Source organism: Hyla sarda, chromosome 1, assembly GCF_029499605.1.
Source record: "Hyla sarda isolate aHylSar1 chromosome 1, aHylSar1.hap1, whole genome shotgun sequence".
Classification (NCBI taxonomy): Eukaryota; Metazoa; Chordata; class Amphibia; order Anura; family Hylidae; genus Hyla; species Hyla sarda.
This window is the reverse complement of record NC_079189.1, coordinates 464,060,243-464,081,820: the sequence shown is the minus strand read 5'-3', so window position 1 is coordinate 464,081,820 and position 21,578 is coordinate 464,060,243. Positions and strand designations below refer to the sequence as shown.

The following is a 21,578-nucleotide window of genomic DNA, read 5'->3' as shown; positions in this document are numbered from 1 at the left end:
ATATATAAAAAAATTGATGGGAATGTGTCATCAGAAAATTACCTAATTCAAGTTTTAATGTTAAAGGGGTAGTCCAGTGCTGAAAAATGTATCACCTATCTTAAGGATAGGGGGTAAGTTTCAGATCGCGGGGGGGGTCCGACCGCTGGGGCCCCCCACGATCTCCTGTACGGGGCCCCGGCTCGCTGGCCAGATAGCGGGTGTCGACCACCACACAAAGCAGCAGCCGACACATGCCCCTCAATACATCGCTATGGCAGAGCCGGAGATTGCCGAAGGCAGCGCTCCGGCTATGCCATAGAGTTGTATTGAGGGGGCGTGTCAGCCGCCACTTCATGCGGTGGTCAACACGCCACCTTCCCGTGGGCAGCTGAGGCCCCGTACAGGAGATCCCGGGAGGCCCCAGCGGTCGGACCCCCCGCGATCTGAAACTTATCCCCTATCCTTAGGATAGGGGATAAGTTTTCACCACTGGATATCTCCTTTAAATATATATATTAAGAATTTTTGCAGATTTTTTAAACTTCCTATATTTTAAAATAAACCTGAAATCTTGCAGTTTTCATCCTGATTACTAGGCCTAAAACTAAGCTGTTTCCAGTAGCCTCCTCCTTATAATCACAGACATCATGACAGTGAAAGTTGACACCAGTAGATAGACAATTATTGATGATCACAGCTCAGTCTCCCCATTTCTGTAGAATGATCACTGTAACAATCACAGAGCATGCCCAGAAAACTTTCCCATTTATGTCAAAGGGCCTGCTTCAATCTGTTGTTGCGTATGACCCTGGGGCTTGCTCTAAAGCTTACCTCTAAATGCTTTAAAAAAAAAAATTTTAGGCAAGATGGCTCCCCTCATAACAATGTACAAAAAAGTAAAAAAAATAAAAATAAAATAGCTATCAGAAAATAGAAACAGATTAGGAAAAAAACATATTTTAGGGTCTGGTGCTAATCTAGATGATACATTCACTCTAATCTTTCTTGCTTCACAAAATCATGTTCACAGTGGTTTAAGACACAAATCTAAGTTACTCTTCTGTGTGGTGCTTACACTGTAGATCTGTCAGCACAACAAAATTCCACATAGTTGCAAACTGTCTGGATTTGCTCATTGTAGCCAATTACAGCTCAGCTTTCATGTCTTAAGCTGAGCTGTGATTGTTTGTCATGGGCAAAACCAGACTGTTTTGGTTTGAGGAAGAATGATAAATCTCAGCCTATATATGTTTTATAAGTAAGCTAAAGACAACAAACTATGTGAATACTTCAATGGATTGCTATTAAGTTTTTATTCATCTGAAAGCAAATGACCTGCTTGTAAAGGAGGAATAATATAATGAACATTCGTGACAATATTTAATGATTTTTTTTTTTTGTTTCTATTAAAAGTTGTAGCAAAATCTTTTACTCCAGCTCTATGCTCTTAATTTGCAGGTTTGCGGAAAGTTATGGTCCGAGCACATAGGCAAGCTTGGTGTTGGCAAGATGAGTGGTATGGCTTAACCATTGAGGATATTAGACAACTGGAGAAAGAAACACAACTCATGTTGGCCCAAAAAATGGCCCAGTTTAGTCTAAGTGAAAATGAAGCAGAACAGCATGCAGCCAAAGAATCTCCTGGTGAGAAGGATCCAGAGACCACGGCCATTACCTCTATAGAAACAGTTGATGAACCAAGCAGCATGACAGAGTCAATTTCTGGAAGAGGACTAACCAAGCAGTGGTCCACTTCTTCTAGATCATCCAGATCATCAAAGAGAGGAGGTATGACCATTAGATTTTCATAGCAAGAATATTTCCAATTACTTTTGTTGTCTGGAAACATCCAATAAGCATCTTACTTATTGTTGCATGCATAAATGTACAGTAAGATGAATGAACAGTTTAACCAAGTGACGCCCATCTGAGAGCCAATTGTGTCTGACATGCAAAACCCTCAAGCCCTAGGGTAAGGCAAATTCATATATTTGCAGCTCAAACATGAGTATACTTGTGATAGAATAAATAAGATTGTACATCTGAATACATTTTTTATTTGTAATTAGTTTTGTCTGATCAAATTTTATTTTTTCATCATTTTTCCCCCCAACATTTCATAATTTTTTCTTTTATTAGGTTAAAGGGGTGAATGTTTTTATCCCTCCATTCTGCCAAAGCTGCAAAAAGCAAAATAACCAACTTTAACTCCCCTTCCGCCGCTCCCCCAGTGTGTTGGTATTGCTCTCCAGTCTTTTGGGCCCTGGTCTTCTTCCACATTTTGAGGCCTGACCTCTTTAACCCCTTAACGCACCAGGACGTACATTTACGTCCTAAGCATAACCGCGAGCATCGGAGCGATGCCCGGATCATGCGCGGCAGGTCCCGGCTGCTGAACGCAGCCAGGGACCCGCCCATAATGGCGGACATCCGCGATCCCGCTGATGTCCGCCATTAACCCCTCAGATGCCGTGATCAATATAGATCACGGCATCTGCAGCATCGTGGTCACTAAAATGGATGATCGGATCGCCCGCAGCGATGATCCAGAACGGCAGACGGAGGTCCCATTCACCTGGTTCCGCTGCCTTCCCGGCGTCTTCTGCTCTGATCTGCCTTCCCGCAGACCAGAGCAGAAGATGACCGATAATGCTGATCATGTCCTATACATAGCACTGAACAGTATTAGCAATCGAGTGATTGCTATAAATAGTCACCTATGGGGACTATTAAAGTGTAAAAAAAAAGTTAAAAAAATTTGAAAAACCCCCTCCCCCAATAAAAACATAAATTGTCCCATTTTCCCTATTTCACCCCCAAAAAGTGTTAAAAAAATATTTTACATACATATTTGGTATTGCCGTGGGTGTAAATATCTGAACTATTTAAAATAAAATGTTAATGATACCGTACGGTGAACGGCGTGAACGTAAAAATAAAAAAAAAGTCCAAAATAGATGCCTTTTTATAACATTTTATTCCCAAAAAATTAATAAAAAATGGATTAAAAGTTCTATACAGTATAAGCAAATAGGGTATCAATAGAAAGTACAGATCACGGCGCTAAAAATGAGCCCTCATACCGCCACTTATACGGAAAAATGAAAAAGTTATAAGTCTTCAAAATAGGGGGATTTTAAACTTACTAATTTGGTTAAAAACTTTGTGATTTCTTTAAGTGCAATAGAAAAGTATGTTATCATGGGTATCCTTTTAATTGTATTGACCCAAAGAATAAAGAACACATGTCATTTTTACCGTAAATTGTACGTCGTGAAAACAAAGCCTTCCAAAATTAGCAAAATTGCGGTTTTCTTTTTAATTTCACCACACAAATAGTATTTTCTGGGTTGCGCCATACATTTTATGGTAAAGTGAGTGATGGCACTACAACAGACAACTGGTCGCACAAAAAACAAGCCCTCATACTAGTCTGTGGATGAAAATATAAAAGAATTATGATTTTTTGAAAGGGAGGAGGAAAAAACGAAAACTTAAAAATAAAATTGTCTGCGTCCTTAAGGCCCAAATGGGCTGTGTCCTTAAGGGGTTAAAGTATGTGTCACGCAACCAGAATGTTTAGCTATAAAGCATTGTTTTGTGCCATCTGTGATTTGCATATTTGGTATAAAGTATAAAAGCAGAGTAAACTTCCCGCAATTTATTGCATAATTTTGACCTTGTGTTCTTTGTTGAAAATGTACTTTTGACAAGTCACAGATGCAAACGTTTTGATCAGTTGAGGTCGAAGTCCTGAGACTCCCATTAATTAGGAAAATGAGTGGGGAGTAGTGTAACAATCTCTGACCAGCTTCTCTGGATGTTTCCATAGACTTATAATGGGGATACAGGATAAAGATCTCTATAAGCTTGGAGTTCAGTGTGCTCCTTGCTCGTTCTCCTGATTGGTGGGGGTCTCAACACTGAGACTCCAAATTATCAAAACTTTTGACATGTCTCTGTGACATGTCAAAAGTTTTAGTTTGTATTTGATAGATATTCTTTAAGTTGTTCACACGTTGCCTTTTATTTGTGGTACTGTTGATGTTCCGTTGTGGTGACACTGCAATTTTTTGCCATAATTTACCACGAATAACTGAAATTGTGGTAGTAATTGTGGTTTCTAACATGATTTGCATACCGCAAATAAAATGCAACATGTGAACACAGCCTAAGTGCAACTGCTTTCAATCCCATCATTCACTGCATTATGTCGGTCATTTTTTTTCCTTAAAATTTCTTGTGATGCCAGGGACAGACAGGCCTTATTATTCCATTGCTTACTTTTGTTACCAGTTGTGAAGCAATAATATCACTAGAGTGTGTGTCTAGCTTTTATGTTAGCTGCAATATGGCCACTTATGAATTAAACGTCATAATTTCTGCACATCTATTTATTATACTTTATAGTAATGCTTCAAAATGTCTGACAATGTGCTCTTTGAGAAATTTTCCTCACATTGACCTTCTTTTGGGCTATTTTGTAAGTGGGTTGCATACAGTATTTGTGTCATAAGTAGATATTGGTTTGTCGGTCTATTACTCCAGAGACATGAGCACATTTTCAGCTCTTATGTTTTTTCAGTGCCCATGTTGTAATGTTAAACTGTGTCCTAATAAGATTGCCTTAAATGGGCACTGTCATCATCTTTATTTTTTGATATGTTAAAGTACTAACAGTCATGTCCGTAAATGTTGGCACCCCGGAAATTCTTCTAGAAAATGACTTATTTCTCACAGATAAGGATTGCAGTAACACATGTTTTGCTATACACATGTTTATTCACTTTGTGTGCATTGGAACTAAACCAAAAAGGGTGGGAAAAAAAGCAAATTGAACAAAATGTCACATCAAACTCCAAAAATGTGCTGGACAAAATTATTGGCACCCTGTCAAAATTGTGGAAAAATAAGATTGTTTCAAGCATGTGATGCTCATTTAAACTTACCTGGGGCAAGTAACAGGTGTGGGCAATATAAAAATCACACCTGAAAACAGGTAAAAAGGAGAGAAGTTCACTTAGTCTTTGCATTGTGTGCCACACTAAGCATGGACAACAGAAAGAGGAGAAGAGAACTGTATGAGGACTGGAGAACCAAAATTGTGGAAAAATAACAATCAACAATCTCAAGGTTACAAGTCCATCTCCAGAGATCTAGGTTTGCCCTTGTCCACAGTGCGCAACATTATCAAGAGGTTTGCAACCCATGGCACTGTAGCTAATCTCCCTTGGCGTGGACGGAAGAAAACAATTGATGAAAGGTGTCAACGCAGGATAGTCTGGATGGTGGATAAGCAGCCCCAAACAAGTTCCAAAGATATTCAACCGGTCCTGCAGACTCAGAGAGCCCCAGTGTCAGCGTGAACTATTTGTCGTCATTTAAATGAAATGAAACACTATGGCAGGAGACCCAGGAGGACCCCACAACTGACACGGAGACATAAAAAAGCAAGACTACATTTTGCCAAAATGAACTTGAGTAAGCCAAAATCCTTCTGGGAAAACGTCTTGTGGACATATGAGACCAAAATAGAGCTTTTTGGTAAAGCACATCCTTCTACTGTTTACCGAAAAGGGAATGAGGCCTACAAAGAAAAGAACACAGTACCTACAGTAAAATATTGTGGAGGTTCACTGGTGTTTTGTGGTTATTTTGCTGCCTCTGGCACTGGCATGTGTTCAAGGCATCATTAAATCTGAGGATTATCAACGGAGTTTGGGTTGCACTGTACAGCCCAGTGTCAGCTAGGTTTGCGTCCGAGATCTTGGGTCTTCCAGCAGGACAATGACCCCAAACATATGACAAAAAGCACCCAGAAATGGATGGCAACAAAGCGCTGGAGAGTTCTGAAGTGGCCAGCAATGAGTCCAGATCTAAATCCCATTGAACACCTGTGGAGAGATCTTAAAATTGCTGTTGGGAAAAGGCGCTCTTCCAATAAGAGAAACCTGGAGCAGTTTGCAGAGGAAGAGTGGTCCAACATTCTGGACCAGGTGTAAGAAGCTTATTGATGGTTATAGGAAGCGACTGATTTCAGTTTTTTTTTTTCCAAAGGGTGTGCAACCAAATATTAAGTTAAGGGTGCCAATAATTTTGCCCAGCCCATTCTTGGAGTTTGGTGTTACATTATGTCCAATTAGCTTTTTCTTCCCTCCCTTTTTTTGGTTTAGTTCCAAGACACACAAAGGGAATAAACCTGTGCATAGCAAAACATAGTTACATAGTTAGTATGGTTGAAAAAAGACATACGTCCATCAAGTCCAACCAGGGACACGCCAAGAGGCGTGTTACTGCAATTCTTCGAGAAATACTTCATTTTCTAGAAAAATTTCAGATGTGCCAATATTTATGGCCATGACTGTATGTACTACAACATATCTCTAATATACTTCTATTTTTATTTTTTATGTGGCCGGCTGCAGCATGCCTTGAAGTCACAGCTGAATTCGGACCGATCCCAGCCAGGCAACCGGTCTGAATTCAGTCAGCCTGGTGGGAGCGAGCGCTGTGAACGCCTGGGCTGCACGCATTGGCTCACTGGCGTTGCACGCTGGCCATTGCCGCCATGTACAGTCTGGAGGCAGCGCGCGCACTGAATCTCAGTGCTGCGCTGATGCTCCAGGACTGTACATGTCCTGTACGGGTAAGTCTGATCTGAGGTCTTATTTCACGTGGGGAAATGAATAAAATCTACCAAATAGGATTTATCAAGGAGTTCGGGTTGTTCAGATGATTCTGTGGCCAAATTATATGCTAAACTATATATACCTGCCCTGAGTGTTTTCCTAAGATTCTACCTCTAGTTTCACAGCTACAACTCTCACCATGCCCTCACAGCCAATAGCTGTCAGGGCATACTTAGAGTTGTAGTTGTGAAACAGCTGTAGGCACCCTGTTAGGAAAACACAGGAGCGCAGCATAGATGAGGTAAGGGCGGAAGTCGGCATCCAGTCAGTGACGCCTCAGTGAGCAGGATTAGAGACAGCAATATAACACTTTAGAAGGTAGGGAAAAAAAATGTAAAAGGCAAGGAGGGGGTTAGGGATAGATTATCAATAGGTAGGGACAGAAAGAAATATATAGATGATGGGAGCTACTCTTTAAGCCAAGTAGTTTGTTCCATCGTTGAGAAAGGCCAAGAGGCGTGATCCCCTGTTGTAACTTTGACCTTTTTGTGTATCTTCCTTTTTGACTTCACAAGTTAATGCAGTGAAAATACAGACCTCTTTGTTATTACAGAATATTTCTTCACTTACATCAAACATTAACCCTTCTGTCTGCCATTTTTAACAAATACAAAGCATCCAGTTAAAGGGGTACTCCGTTGCTAGACATCTTATCCCATATACAAAGGCTAGAGGATAAGATGTCTGATCGCGGGGGTTGAGCCATTAGGACACGACCACGGCCTCCCGAACCCAGCATTCTAAACATAATGTTCAGAACACCGGGTGTCTGCACGGAGATCACAGGGGGGTCCCAGTGGCCGGACCCCCACGATCAGACATCTTATCCCCTATCCTTTAGATAGAAGATAAGATGTGTAGCAATGGAGTACCCCTTTAAGCTGTATATACACAAGTGCCTTTTTAAGTAATTCTTCTCACTGTGATAAAATCCTGTACAGTCCAGTCATCATATATTAAACTGACCATTTCTGTTAACTGTGGGACATGAATTAATGCAGAATGATTCAAAGTAAAACTCTAATTTAGCTTGCATTGAAAGGCCTACTTGTAGAGTCTAATTCAGCAGCTCGTGACTTGTATTGTACAGGCAGCATTTGAAAGGTGAATTATGATTCAGAATTGATATGCATGAGTGGAGAAGTAGAGCACATCACTTGCTCCCTGCTGCCTTCCTTCCAGAGAATAGATGGTTAGAATACAAGAGCATAGCAGCATGAGGCTTATGTCGAAGGCAAGAACAGCCCAAAAATAACCAGTTCACTACTGGATGGCTGTGGTGCCATTATGTTTATAGAGTCAACCAGATTTAGGGATTGCCATTTGCGTAAAATGCTACTAAATGGTTGCTGTGTTCTTGTAACCTTTAATAGAGGATATATATATATATATATATATATATATATATATATATATTAACACACTATTTGCAATAACATAAGCATGTATAGTATACATTATTTATGGAGACCAGTAAAAAAAATGTATGTAAATGTCACAGTTCACACAAACAGTGGAACTGAGATATAGGCCACATGGTTTAAAGGGAATCTGTCAGCTCTTATTGCTGCTAAAAGCTGCCTACACCATTAGATAGCTGTTAAGGTATAAAAGCAAACTGTACTTTTTCTGGAGCTAATGGTGGTTGCCAAATAAAAAAAAAAAAATAATTCTCAACCAAGAGTCAAGGGGGCGGTGTCAAGCTGACACAGGCTGTCACACCTTAGTGCTCTTCCTTGCCTCCCAGCCCCACCTTGATTCTAAGGCAAATCATTTAGTAAGTCAAGGAGGGACTGGGAGGGAAGGGTAAGAAAGAAGGCATGCCAGGTTTCTGCACTTGAGCAGGTCGGATCTGTCCCTGTGACGCTTGGCACAGAGGAAAGGTACACATTGCTTTTCTACCAAACCAAGAATAAAAAAAACACAAGATTTTAAACCATTATTATAAGTGTTTATGATACCTTTCATGGTTTCATGATATCGACATCATATTCTGTCACTCACAGCCAGCCCATCCCGACACAGTATATCAGAATGGAGGATGCAGAGCATAGCCAGAGACTCTGATGAGAGCTCAGATGATGAGTTTTTTGATGCCCATGGTAAGTGCCCTTGATTTTGATTTATATACTGATTCCTCTCCTGGATTATAAATACTACAGATGTTTTCATATCCCACGATATGATACTTGGTGCAATGACTAACTATAACATAATTACTAACTTTGCCAGTACTTAAGTTATTTTGTAACTAAGCTTCTATACTAGGTGAGTAAAATATGTATCATACATTTAGAATTCTGCCAGTTTCTTGTGATTACATGCATTTTAAGTCCACAGTTTACATCGGAGTATACATAGGCAAAGCATTGCAAACCGTATGCACCCTGATGCATATGGTTGCGTACGGTTTGCTTACAATCCATTTTTAAACAGTACTCCAAACCGTGTTTGACCACAGTTTTGACTCCAGTTTTAAAACTGTATTGCAACCGCATACCTTTTTTTTTTTAACATGGACGTCAATGGGAAATGCACATGTATACGGTCCCATACGGCAAAACCGTATGCATTTTTTCATTGCACATGCGCATTTGCATCCCAAAGTCCCCACCCAAGACCCCTCCCATTAAAAATGGACAGAATTTTCAAAAACTTATGATTTTTTTTTTTATAACAACGGACGGAACAATATTCACTTTTAAAAACAGTATACTGTTTAAAAACGCATACGGTTTACTTTTTCCCATACTTTTCCATGCGTTTTTTCCCATACGGTTTTTGATAGAAAAGGTATGCGGGAACCGTAGTTGAAAAACGTAGTGTGAACCCAGCCTAAACTAGTTTCTAAGCAGCAAAGCATTAGGCTGTGAGAATGAAGAAAACCCACATAATGACTTGTGACTGATCTAAAACCACTACATCAAAGTATTTGGAACATTACTGAAGGAGTTCCTTTTTTATTTTTACATGAGCTGCCTTTTCCGTGTCTGGTAGTGCACCTCTGCCTTATTCACCAGACATTCGCCATAAGTGTCCCAATGTTCTAATGATTAATGGAGGGTCCCTGTCTTATGGCATTATGTTAAAAGCATACTGTTTCTTTCCTCTACCAATAACTATGCATTTAAAGTGCTTTCAAACTGAAAATAAACTATAAGCTTAGAAATAAAATAACTCCTGCTGCAAAATTCCAATATCTGTGTAGATCTAGAGGCAATGGCATGCAGGCTTTGCAGATTTCATACATTGCTACATGGTAGGTATTTGTCTACAGTAATCTAAATATCTGTTTTATGGGCCAGAACTTTTATAAACTGTATTTATTTTGTCAGTCAAGTATGGAAACATCTGTTTGGTTTACTATGATAAAAATCTAGATATTTAACTTTGTTTTCCTTTCTGTTTATTCTCCTTGTGTTTAGAAGATTTGTCAGATAATGAGGAAGTGCTGCCCAAGGAAATGACAAAATGGAGCTCGAATGACTTTATGGACAAGATTGAAACAGCTGAGACTGACGAATTGCAAGGTGATAATAAAGAAGTTATATGAACCTTTTCAGCCTAAATACAATATTACATCTGCATTTTGTTCTTGCAGAGTCAGTATATTAACCATTTAGTCATTTACTGCTTTTATCATATATGCAGGAAATGAGTGATGCAGTTTTTTTTTTTCCCTTAAGCCAGCTTTTTCCAATAAAGAAAGCCTGATATAACTCCACTTGCAGCACTAAATTTCAATACAATGTGCAGATTTACAAGACTGGAAGCAGAAAACTAAGCAAAGTGAGACAATTATAAGACTCCCCTGTTAAGGACGCCTTGGTATTAACCTGTTCAGGACCCATGTCGTACCGGTATGTCATGGGACCCTGGTAGTTAAGGACCCATGACGTACATGTACGGCCGTGGGAATTTCGATATCGATCAGCAGGCACCCCACGCAAATGCCCAGGGGTATCATGTGCCCCCCCACCCCCCATATGTCAGTGATCGCGGCAAATCGACGGTGAATTCACTCTGGCGATTTGCGCAATTCCGGGTCATATGGGTCTATGGTGACCCGGAAAATAAGGGGGATCGGGGTTGTCCAAGACATCCACGATCCCCCTGAAGGGATAGGAGTGAGGTGGCAGGGTTGCCATCCCTCCTATAACTGCTAACTTTTGGTTTCCCCGTTCTGCCCACCCTCAATAGGCGTGGAAGAACGGGGAAACCGAGGAGGACCGGCGCCGAAGTATATACAGTGGTCTCGAAACTGTAGCCCTCCAGATGTTGCAAAACTACAACTCCCAGCATGCCCAGACAGAGGTTTGGGCATGCTGGGATTTGTAGTTTTGCAACAGCTGGAGGGTTACAGTTTGAGACCACTATACAGTGGTATCTAAACAGTAGCCCTCCAGATCTTGCAAAACTATAACTCCTAGCATGCCCACACAGCTGTTTGCTGTCTGGGCATGCTGGGATTGGTAGTTTTGCAACATTTGGAGGGCCACAGTTTGGAAATCACTGTGCAGTGGTCTCTAAACTTTAGCTCTCCAGATGTTGCAAAACTGCAAATCCCAGCATGCCCAAACAGCAAACAGCTGTCTCGGCATGCTGGAAGTTGTAGATGCGTACCTCCAGCTGTTGCATAACTACATCTCCCAGCATGCCCTTCGGCGATCAGTACATGCTGGGAGTTGTAGTTTTGCAACAGCTGGAGGCACACTGGTTGGAAAATACTGAGTAACAGAATCTAACTGAAGGTTTTCCAACCAGTGTGAATCCAGCTGTTGAAAAAGTACAACTCCCAGCATGCATGGTCTGTCAGTACATGCTGGGAGTTGAAGTTTTGAAACAGCTGGAGGTTTGCCCCCCATTGTGAATGTACATGGTACATTCACACGGGCGGGTTTACAGTAAGTTTCTTGCTTGAAGTTTGAGCTGCGGCAAATTTTTCGCCACAGCACAAACTCCTAGCGGGAAGCTCACTGTAAACCTGCGCCAGTGCGAATGTACCCTAAAAACACGACACGACACTACACTACATATATCGAAGGGTAAAACACTACATATAAACCCCATTACACTGTCTCCCCCCCCCAAATAAAAATGAAAAATGTATTGTACGGCAGTGTTTCCAAAACGGAGCCTCCAGCTGTTGCAAAACAAAAACTCCCAGCATTTCCGGACAGCCACTGACTGTCCAGGCATGCTGGGAGTTTAGCAACAGCTGGAGGCACCCTGTTTGGGAATCACTGGTGTAGAATACCCCTATGTCCACCCCTATGCAATCCCTAATTTACTCCTCAAATGCGCATGGCGCTCTCTCACTTCGGAGCCCTGTCATATTTCAAGGAAACAGTTTAGGGCCACATATGGGGTATTTCTGTACTCGGGAGAAATTGCACTACACATTTTGGGGGGCTTTTTCTCCTTTTACCTGTTATGAAAATGAAAAGTTGGGGTCTACACCAGCCTGTTAGTGTAAAAAAATAAAAAATGTTGCTTGATCATGCTGGTGTTGCCCCATACTTTATATTTTCACAAGCGGTAAAAGGAAAAAAAGACCCCCAAAATTTGTAATGCAATTTCTCCTGAGTACAGAATACCCCATATGTGGGGCGTAAAATGCTCTGCGGGCGCACAACAAGGCTCAGGAGTGAAAGAGCACCATGTACATTTGAGGCCTAAATTGGTGATTTGCACAGGGGTGGCAGATTTTGCAGCGTTTCTGACATAAACGCCAAAAAATAAATACCCACATGTGACCCCATTTTGGAAACTACACCCCTCACGGAATGTAACAAGGGGTATAGTGAGCCTGAACACCCCACAGGTGTTTGACGAATTTTCGTTAAAGTTGGATGGGAAAATGAAAAAAAAAAGTGTTTTCACTAAAATGCTGGTGTTACCCTAAGTTTTTCATTTTCACAAAGGAAAATAGGAAAAAAGCCCCCAAAATTTGTAACCCCATGTCTTCTGAGTAAGAACATACCCCATATGTGGATGTAAAGTGCTCTGCGGGTGAACTACAATTCTCAGAAGAGAAGGAGCTACATTGGGCTTTTGAAGATGATAAAATTTGTCCGGAATTGAAGTCAGGGGCCATGTGTGTTTGCAAAACCCCAATAGTGCCAGAACAATGGACCCCCCCCCCACATTGGACCCCTCACGTAATGTAATAAGGGGTACAGTGAGCATTTGCACCCCACAGGTGTCTGACAGATTTTTGGAACAGTGGTGCATGAAAATGAAAAATGTAATTTTTCATTTGCATAGCCCACTGTTCCAAAGATCTGTCAAACACCAGTGGGGTGTAAATACCCACTGCACCCCTTATTAAATTCTGTGAGGGGTGTAGTTTCCAAAATTAGGTCACATATGGGGGGTCCACTGTTCTGGCACCATGGGGGGCTTTGTAAACGCACATGACCCCTGGCTCCAAAAGCTCAATGGCGCTCCTTCTCTTCTGAGCATTGTAGTTTGCCAGCAGAGCACTTGACGTCCACACATGGGGTATTTCCATACTCAGAAGAAATGGAGTTACAAATTTTGGGGGTCATTTTCTCCTATTACCCCTTGTAAAAATGTAAAATTTGGGGAAAAACCAGCATTTTGGTGAAAAAATCTATTTTCTTCATTTACACATCCAACTTTAACAAAAAGTTGTAAAACATCTGACAGGTGTTAAGGCTCACTGTACCCCTTGTTACGTTAGTTGATGGGTGTAGTTTCCAAAATAGTATGCCATTTGGGGTTTTTTCTGCTGTTCTGGCACCATAGGGGCTTCCTAAATGCGACATGCCCATCAAAAACCATTTCAGCAAAATTTGCTTTCCAAAAGCCAAATGTGACTCCTTCTCTTCTAAGCATTGTAGTTTGCTCGCAGAGCATTTTACGTCCTAACATGGGGTATTTCCATACTCAAAAGAGATGGGGTTACAAATTTTGGGGGGCACTTTCTCCCATTACCTTTTGTAAAAATGGTAAATTTGGGGAAAAAAATTCACTTTTTTTTTCATTTACACATCTGACTTTAACGAAAGGTTGTCAAACACCTGTGGGGTGTTAAAGCTCACTGGACCCCTTGTTACGTGCCTTGAGGGGTGAAGTTTCCAAAATGGTGTGCCATGTGTTTTTTTTTCTTCTTTTCTGGCACCATAGGGGCTTCCTAAATGTGACATGCCCCCCAAAAACCATTTCATCAAAATTCACTCTCCAAAATCCCATTGTTGCTCCTTCCCTTTTGAGCCCTCTACTGCGCCCGCCGAACACTTGACATACATATATGAGGTATTTCCTTACTCGAGAAAAATTGGGTTACAAATTTTGGGGGACTTTTTCGCCTGTTACCCTTTGCAAAAATTCAAAAACTGGGTCTACAAGAACATGCGAATATAAAAAATGAAGATTTTGAATTTTCTCCTTCACTTTGCGGCTATTCCTGTGAAACACTTAAAGGGTTAACACACTTACTGAATGTCATTTTGAATACATTGAGGGGTGTAGTTTATTTTTTATAATGGGGTCATTTGTGGGGTATTTCTAATATGAAGGCCCTACAAATCCACTTCAAAACTGAACTGGTCCCTGAAAAATTCCGATTTTGAAAATTTTGTTAAATGGGTACTCCGGTGGTTAATATTTTTGACTATATGGCATCTTCTTTGTAAGTTTAGTTTTTTTGCAATATACATGTGTTATATATTTTGGCAGCATGTGTGTGTTTTTCTTACCTGTTTGTTGGGCAGGAAGTTCTGTAGTTCAGAGGGTTTTCTTTTACTGTTGTCCACAGTTCTGAGTCTGTTGTGGACAAGATGCCACAGCTTTTTTTTTCTCTATCTGCAAGAGAAAAATAAGCCACGCCCCCTCACCTCATCCAGCTGAGTGCACAGCTCCTCTCCTCCCCTCCCCCCTGCTCTGTATTCTAAGGACGCAGGTCTGCACAGGTGAAGGACCTCACAGAGAAGATAAGTGTTATCTGAAGGGGAGGATGAGAAGGTGCACGTGCTGGGGATGTATGGACTGCAGGGGAATAAATCTCATACTGGGAATGATCTCTGTATGTGAAGGGGAGGGGGGACTCCTGAATGACACATGCTGGGAGTTGTAGTCCCTGTTGTGTGTGTATGCTAGTGTTTACAAACCAGTGTGCCTCCAGCTGTTGCAAAACTACAACTCCTAGCATGCCCAAAGGCTGTCAGGGCATGCTGGGAGTTGTAGTTTTGCAACAACTGGAGGCACCCTGGTTGGGAAACACTGGTGTATGCCCTACAGAGGTGTGGTGAACTACAACCCCCAGGAGACTACAGAGGCAGCATGCTGGTGTTATACCACAGACTGAAGACTCCTGAATTACACATGCTGGGAGTTGTAGTCCCTTTTGTGTGTGTATGACAGTGTATCCCAACCAAGGCTGATTTATATTAGTGGGCTGTGTATAAGGGGGCCGACCTGGGAAAATAGTAGGATGGGTAAAGGGTGGAACAAACAAACAAAAAAATAGGAGCCGCCCTAAACCAGCAAGGCATGTGGCATGCTGGGATTTGTAGTTTTCAGCACAGCAAGAAACAGGAAATAGAAGCAAAGATAGGAAAACAAAGTGGGGGATAAAAAGACAACAAAGAACGGAAATAGAGTTGCATAAACAACAAGAATAGAAATGAAACAAAACAAATAGGGTAAGTCAAAAACGGAAAAACACGTTGACCACCGGAGTACCCCTTTAAAAATTGGAAAATTGCTGCTGAACCTTGAAGCCCTTTGATGTCTTCCAGAAGTAAAAACTTTATAATGCAAACATAAAGTAGACATATTGTTTATGTGAATCAATATATAATTTATTTGGAATGTCTATTTTCCTTATAAGCAGAGAGTTTCAAAGTAAAAACAAAATGCAGAATTTTCAATTTTTTCATGAAATTTTGGAATTTTTCACCAAGAAATTATGCAACTAACGACGAATATTCACCACTAACATAAAGTAAAATATGTCATGAAAAAACTATCTCTGAATCAGAATGAAAGGTAAAAGGATCCCAGAGTTATTAATGCTTAAAGTGACAGTAATCAGATGTGCAAAAAAAGGCCCGGGTCCTACACTGAAAATTGGCTGGTGCAGACATTGGCAGATACCAAATGATATAGAAATAAAGAATATGACTTCAGATAAGAGCCATTTGGCCCATCTAGTCTGCCCAATATTCGGAATCCTATCAATAGTCCTTGTCCCTACCTTATATGAAGGATAGCCTTATGACTATCCCATGCATGCCTGCATTCCTTCACTGAATTTGCAGCTACCGCTTCTGCAGGAAGGCTATTCTATGCATCCACTACTCTCTCAGTAAAGTAATACTTCCTCATATTACTTTTCATCCTTTGCCTCTCTAATTTAAAACTTTGTCTTCTTGTGTTAGTTTTTCTTCTTTTAAATACTCTTAAATATACTCTTCACCTTTATCATGTTGATTCCCTTTATGTATTTAAACGTTTCTATCGTATCCCCTCTATCTCTGTCTTTCTTCCAAGAGATATGTGTCTCTTTGGTGCTGGCTGTTATGAAATTATGTTTTTCTGAGCTAAAGCATTGCACATCTCTTCCCTCCCCTGTGCCTGTCTGCTTGGCTTCCAGCACTGAGCCTTGTACATCTATCATGCAGAGTGGGGTGGGGGAGAGAAGAGGTGAGCATGCTGCAGCTCATCACCACCTCTACAACTCTTACGCTTATAAAAAAAAATAGATGGTATATTTTTGCAAACATCCATCAACAAAATTATTTTTGTTTTTATCTTATCAGCTATCTGTCCTTGTCTGCAACTCTTAGCATATTACAGAGCTGACAGATTTCCTTTTAGTATTAGGATCTTTATTGGGGATTTTAAATAATTTACCTAAAATGTTATAGACATTCATGTGCTCCTCACTGGGCCTTCTACAATGAAGTCTTGTACATTAATCATGTGACATTGCCTCAGCATAGACTGCAGAGGCCTGTGACTAGTTACCGCATCTTGTAACAGGCCTGGTGGGAGACAACTGGACAGCACTGGCATTGTAGGTCAGAAGTTTTTCTTTTGTTTCCTAGACAGCTTCTAACCAATAGACACATTTTTGAAAATCACAGTGAATCCCTTTTAATCCACCCTGTTACATTTGTGTGATGAATGAAATGCATCTGTTAAAACATGTTTTTACCACAGAACCAGAAATTATTGACAGGCTTTTATGCTTGTTTTCTGGTATGTATACTTTAGAACAGTCATATGTGCAGAGATCTTTCAGGGCAGATGAACTGCCCTTATGGCTTGGAGACCTGTTCCCAGTCAAAAGTACTGCCATGATTTCCTTGACATCCACAGATGTTCAGAGTGAGTCATATATCACTTTGAGAAGGCAGTCTTACAGTGTTTTATGCTGGCTGTGGTTCAGGCAGCATGCAACTTGTGACGGATTCAACTTAACTTGATGCTTTACACAGAAGAAGCATGTTGGGGAATTGCTGAATATGTAAAAAAAATAAAAAATAAAAATAAAGACTTCTCCATACCAGTGTATTCAGGTTGCAACTGCTGTTGGGCACTTTTCCTAGTGGAACATTTGTCCTAATGTACAGGGGTCCTAGAGGTGCAGCCATCACTTATCAAACATTTAAATGAGCTCATATGAATATGTCATGGATGTCTCATATTAATAAAACTGATGTCTAATTCAGATTTGTTGATTCACATACAGAAATGCCTAAAATGTTAACGGAGCATTCCCTAAAGACACAACCTGCCATTGTAAGACAGAATGAGTCATGGTTGTTCTTGATACTGTGATAACTTATTTTCTCACTTTGCTTTACTGAAGGTTTTTAGCGTAATGAGGTTGTAGATTTGGGGTTACATAAGCAGGTGAGAAGAATGTGAGTGTTACATCTGTAAGTACTATGCACATTTTAAAGAACTCGATAAAGACAAGAGAATAGAAAGTTTCATTGTATGTGACCTCAAATGGAAGCTGGCAGCGTTATTTAACAGTTTTATAATGATTTTAAATCAAATAAATTTTTAAATGGGCACTTTCATTTGCTTAAACCTTTGCTATGTTGCTTCATAATAAAAAATTATGACAGTTTGTAAATATTATCTATTTAGTGCATGTGGTGCATTCACACCACTTTTTAGCTATACGGGGTCGGATCCGGGTGCTCCGGTATCCCAGCCAAACCCGCCCCCCTTCTCATTAATTTCAAACAGTGACTCCAGTCGGCTCATTTGTGCCCCGCATTCAGTTTTCTGACTGGACTGCAGCATACCACAGTTTTCAGTCCAGTCAGAAAACTGGATACGGGGCAAAAATGAGCCGACCGGAGTCACGGTTTGACTCCGTTCGGCTCATTCAAATGAATGAGAAGGGGTCACTCCCCCAGCTGCAACCTAAACTAATCTTTACCATTTTGCCTAAAAATCCTATTTTTATCAAGCCACCACAAGGGGATGTTAAAAGCCTAGGACACTAATGTGTCCCTTCTCTGCAGCACTTTGTGTACGGCCTTACAGTACTTCAAGTAACACAGTATCTGAAGTGCTGGCTCTGCGTTTACTCCCTGCAAGCTAATTTGCATACTGAGAGCGAGCATCGGATGCTAGCACAGAGTCTCTGTGTGGCACCGAGGAGAGAGAACAGAGCATACAGGAGGTGCTGATTGGATGCTCTGGTCCAGAGATAGATGAGGGAGGTTACAGCGTGGCATGTCAGAGCTGCAAGGGTAGGCTCCCTCCTCTTTCATGGATGAAATGTCTGTGAGCAGCATGCCAGTGGCGCAGACTGGCTTAAGCAGGCAGATAAAAGTGTGAAAAAAGAAAAAAAATTATCATCCTAGCCATGCTAGGTAGGCTAAGCTGTGTAAGCCTGTTATATTTTTTTTTTAAAGGCATTTGACAGGTATGCCCCTTTGAGGGCATCCTAACCCGCTGCTAGAACCTAATGGCAAGTTCACACTGAGGATTGAGCTACCTTTAATGAGACCCTCTGGTTTGCAGTATCTATGTAATACCCTTTTTATTTATATGCAAATTAGGCTGTTCAGTGAATTGGGGGGAGGCGGGGGGGGGGTTACTTTACCCCTGATATGGCAACCTGCTCGCTTCTCTCACAACTCCCTCTTATAAATACCTGACCCACCTCTGCAGTGGCTTAGAGTTACATCACTGCAGAAAGGCTGATTAGTATTTATGAGGGGGTGTTGTTAGAAGTACTGGCAGCTATATTAGTGCATTGAGGGATAAAGTAGCCCAGTTCACCAAATGGCCTAATGTACATATTAATCAAATGGGTATTACAGAGAAATTGCACATAGTAGGGCTTAATATAGTTAGAATAAACCTCACTGTAAACTCCCCTAATTAGAAGGTTAGAATCAGGTTAGAATCCCCTAAATATAAATAAATAAATTAAATACGTACTATTTGAATGAAAGAAATAAAATAGTGTAACAAAATAAATGAAATGTCATTTGTGCTTTATACTAATTGTCACTCAAAAATATTTAGCAAAATTATTTAATAACATTTAACACTGTTCTTGTGCCATTTCTCTTCTCCATAGATGATTCCTACCATGAAACTGCAGAGTACACAGTCAGCTCCAGTGTGGAAGGATTAAGTATAATGGAGGTAGGTGTTTTAGGTAATTTAATAGTTATCTTTGGTAAGTGATCCCTATAAATTGCTGATCCTGGAGTACTGGCAAAACTAGTTGCTGTTTATAAAACCAGGTGATCACTGATAAAATGTGATTAGAAAATCTTAAAATCTATCGAGAAAATTGCATTGATTTTGTTTGTTTGTTTCCGGTTTAGTGAAGAAAACTGTTCCCTGTAGAGAAATGTGTACAAGCAGCTCATAATATATGCTGAGTCAGCAAAGCCACTGTGATTGGCTGAGACGTGCACATCCGCCCCATACTATTGTTTTTTTTTACACCACGTTCTGTGCGCTCTCACAGCAGGATTGATTACCACTTCTTCAAACCATTCCTAACTGCTTCCCCGTGACAGTGTGTCAGTCAATCAGAGTAGCTTTGCTGACTCAGCATTTATCATCAGCTGCTTGGACACTAGGGAACAATTTTCTTCACATCACTGGAATGCAAAACCAAGAAGCTTTCTAAATAGTCTTCATAAGAAATTTCCTGCTGTTTAGATAAATCAGTCAGATAGACTGTTAGCTTTTTGTTAGAAATAAAGCAGGGAAGGAGTTACACCTCAAAAAGTAGACTGGTGGAAGCTCGCACAGGCAGTAGAAAGGAGAACACACCAAGAGATAATTTGAAGTGAAGAAGCATATAGGCTGTGTGTATAAGAGTAGAGAGAAAATTGAGCTTACACACCAAGCTACCATGGCTGTAGAAGCAAAAGTAAGCAAATGTTTTAATAAATACCTACAGTACAGACCAAAAGTTTGGACACATCTTCTCTCTTCTCATTCAGAGTTTTCTTTATTTTCATGACCAGGAAAATTGTAGATTCACACTGAAGGCATCAAAACTATGAATTAACACATGTGGAATTATATCCATAACAAAAAAAGTGTGAAAATATGTCATATTCTAGGTTCTAGCCACCTTTTGCTTTGATTACTGTTTTGCACACTCTTGGCATTCTCTTGATGAGCTTCAAGAGTTAGTCACCTGAAATGGTCTTCCAACAGTCTTGAAGGAGTTCCCAGAGATGCTTAGCACTTGTTGGCCCTTTTTGCCTTCACACTGCAGTCCAGCTCACCCCAAACCATCTCGATTGGGTTCAGGTCCGGTGACTGTGGAGGCCAGGTCATCGGGCGCAGCACCCCATCACTCTCCTTCTTGGTCAAATAGCCCTTACACAGCCTGGAGGTGTGTTTGGGGTCATTGTCCTGTTGAAAAATAAATGATGGTCCAACTAAACGCAAACCGGATGGAATAGCATGCCGCTACAAGATGCTGTGGTAGACATGCTGGTTCAGTATGCCTGCAATTTTGAATAAATCCCCAACAGTGTCACCAGAAAAGCACCATCACACCTCCTCCTCCATACCAGTACACCTGTGAAGTGAAAACCATTTCAGGTGACTACCTCTTGAAGCTCAACAAGAGAATGACAAGAGTGTGCAAAGCAGTAATCAAAGCAAAAGGTGGCTACTTTGAATATGACAAATGTTCAGTTGTTTCACACTTTTTTGTTATGTCTATAATTCCCCATGTGTTAATTCATAGTTTTGATGCCTTCAATGTGAATCTACAATTTTCATAGTCATGAAAATAAAGAAAACTATGAATGAGAAGGTGTGTCCAAACTTTTGGTCTGTACTGTATGTAGAACATATTTTATTTTAAGTACAAAGCAAAAATAATGTTTTTCAAATGTGTCCATAGCCTTTACAGGTACACCCTTGCCGCCAGGGTCTTAACACACCAGGGTGTACTATTCATCCATCAAAGAGTTATTTCACAAGGCCCCTGTTGATGACTATTGCAGATGCTTTATAGCTTATACAAGATAATGTTTTCTGTCCTATCACACTTCCATACATTTTCAGATTCCTCTATTTGGGAGGAACTGCGCTCCTTGGTTTCAGTACATCAGAACTTTATGCATTGTAATGGAAAACCTCAGGGACTGTCAATTTTGTGCAATAAATGCAAATCGGTTAAAAGAGAATTTTATGTGAAAGGGAAATTTCTGTTCTACGCAACTAAGGCAGTTCACGTTCTGTGCACTTGTTTTGAATGGACGTTAGAAACTTTCATTGTCATTTTACACAGTTAACCAAATTGGAATAAAACTTGTGATTAAGGAAATGTACTATAAGCATCACCCCAGCGCTCATTTGGAAAACACAAGACAATAAAAACCATCTCAGCAATTACATTAACCAGAAAGTAAATGGCCTGAA

General features: G+C 40.6%; 1 protein-coding gene across 9 annotated transcripts in view; it reads left to right on the top strand.

Annotated features, from left to right (window-relative positions):
- Window positions 1–21,578, top strand: part of PITPNM2 (phosphatidylinositol transfer protein membrane associated 2) — a 431,574-nt gene that overhangs the window by 295,280 nt on the left and 114,716 nt on the right. For 8 of the 9 annotated variants that reach the window (XM_056535625.1, XM_056535577.1, XM_056535586.1 and 5 more), the window contains 4 exons: window positions 1,441–1,770; window positions 8,678–8,773; window positions 10,097–10,201; window positions 19,255–19,322. In XM_056535625.1, the coding sequence (XP_056391600.1) occupies window positions 1,441–1,770; window positions 8,678–8,773; window positions 10,097–10,201; window positions 19,255–19,322 (599 nt within the window). The remainder of the gene's footprint in view (window positions 1–1,440; window positions 1,771–8,677; window positions 8,774–10,096; window positions 10,202–19,254; window positions 19,323–21,578) is intronic. The other variant, XM_056535614.1, reaches the window with a different exon arrangement.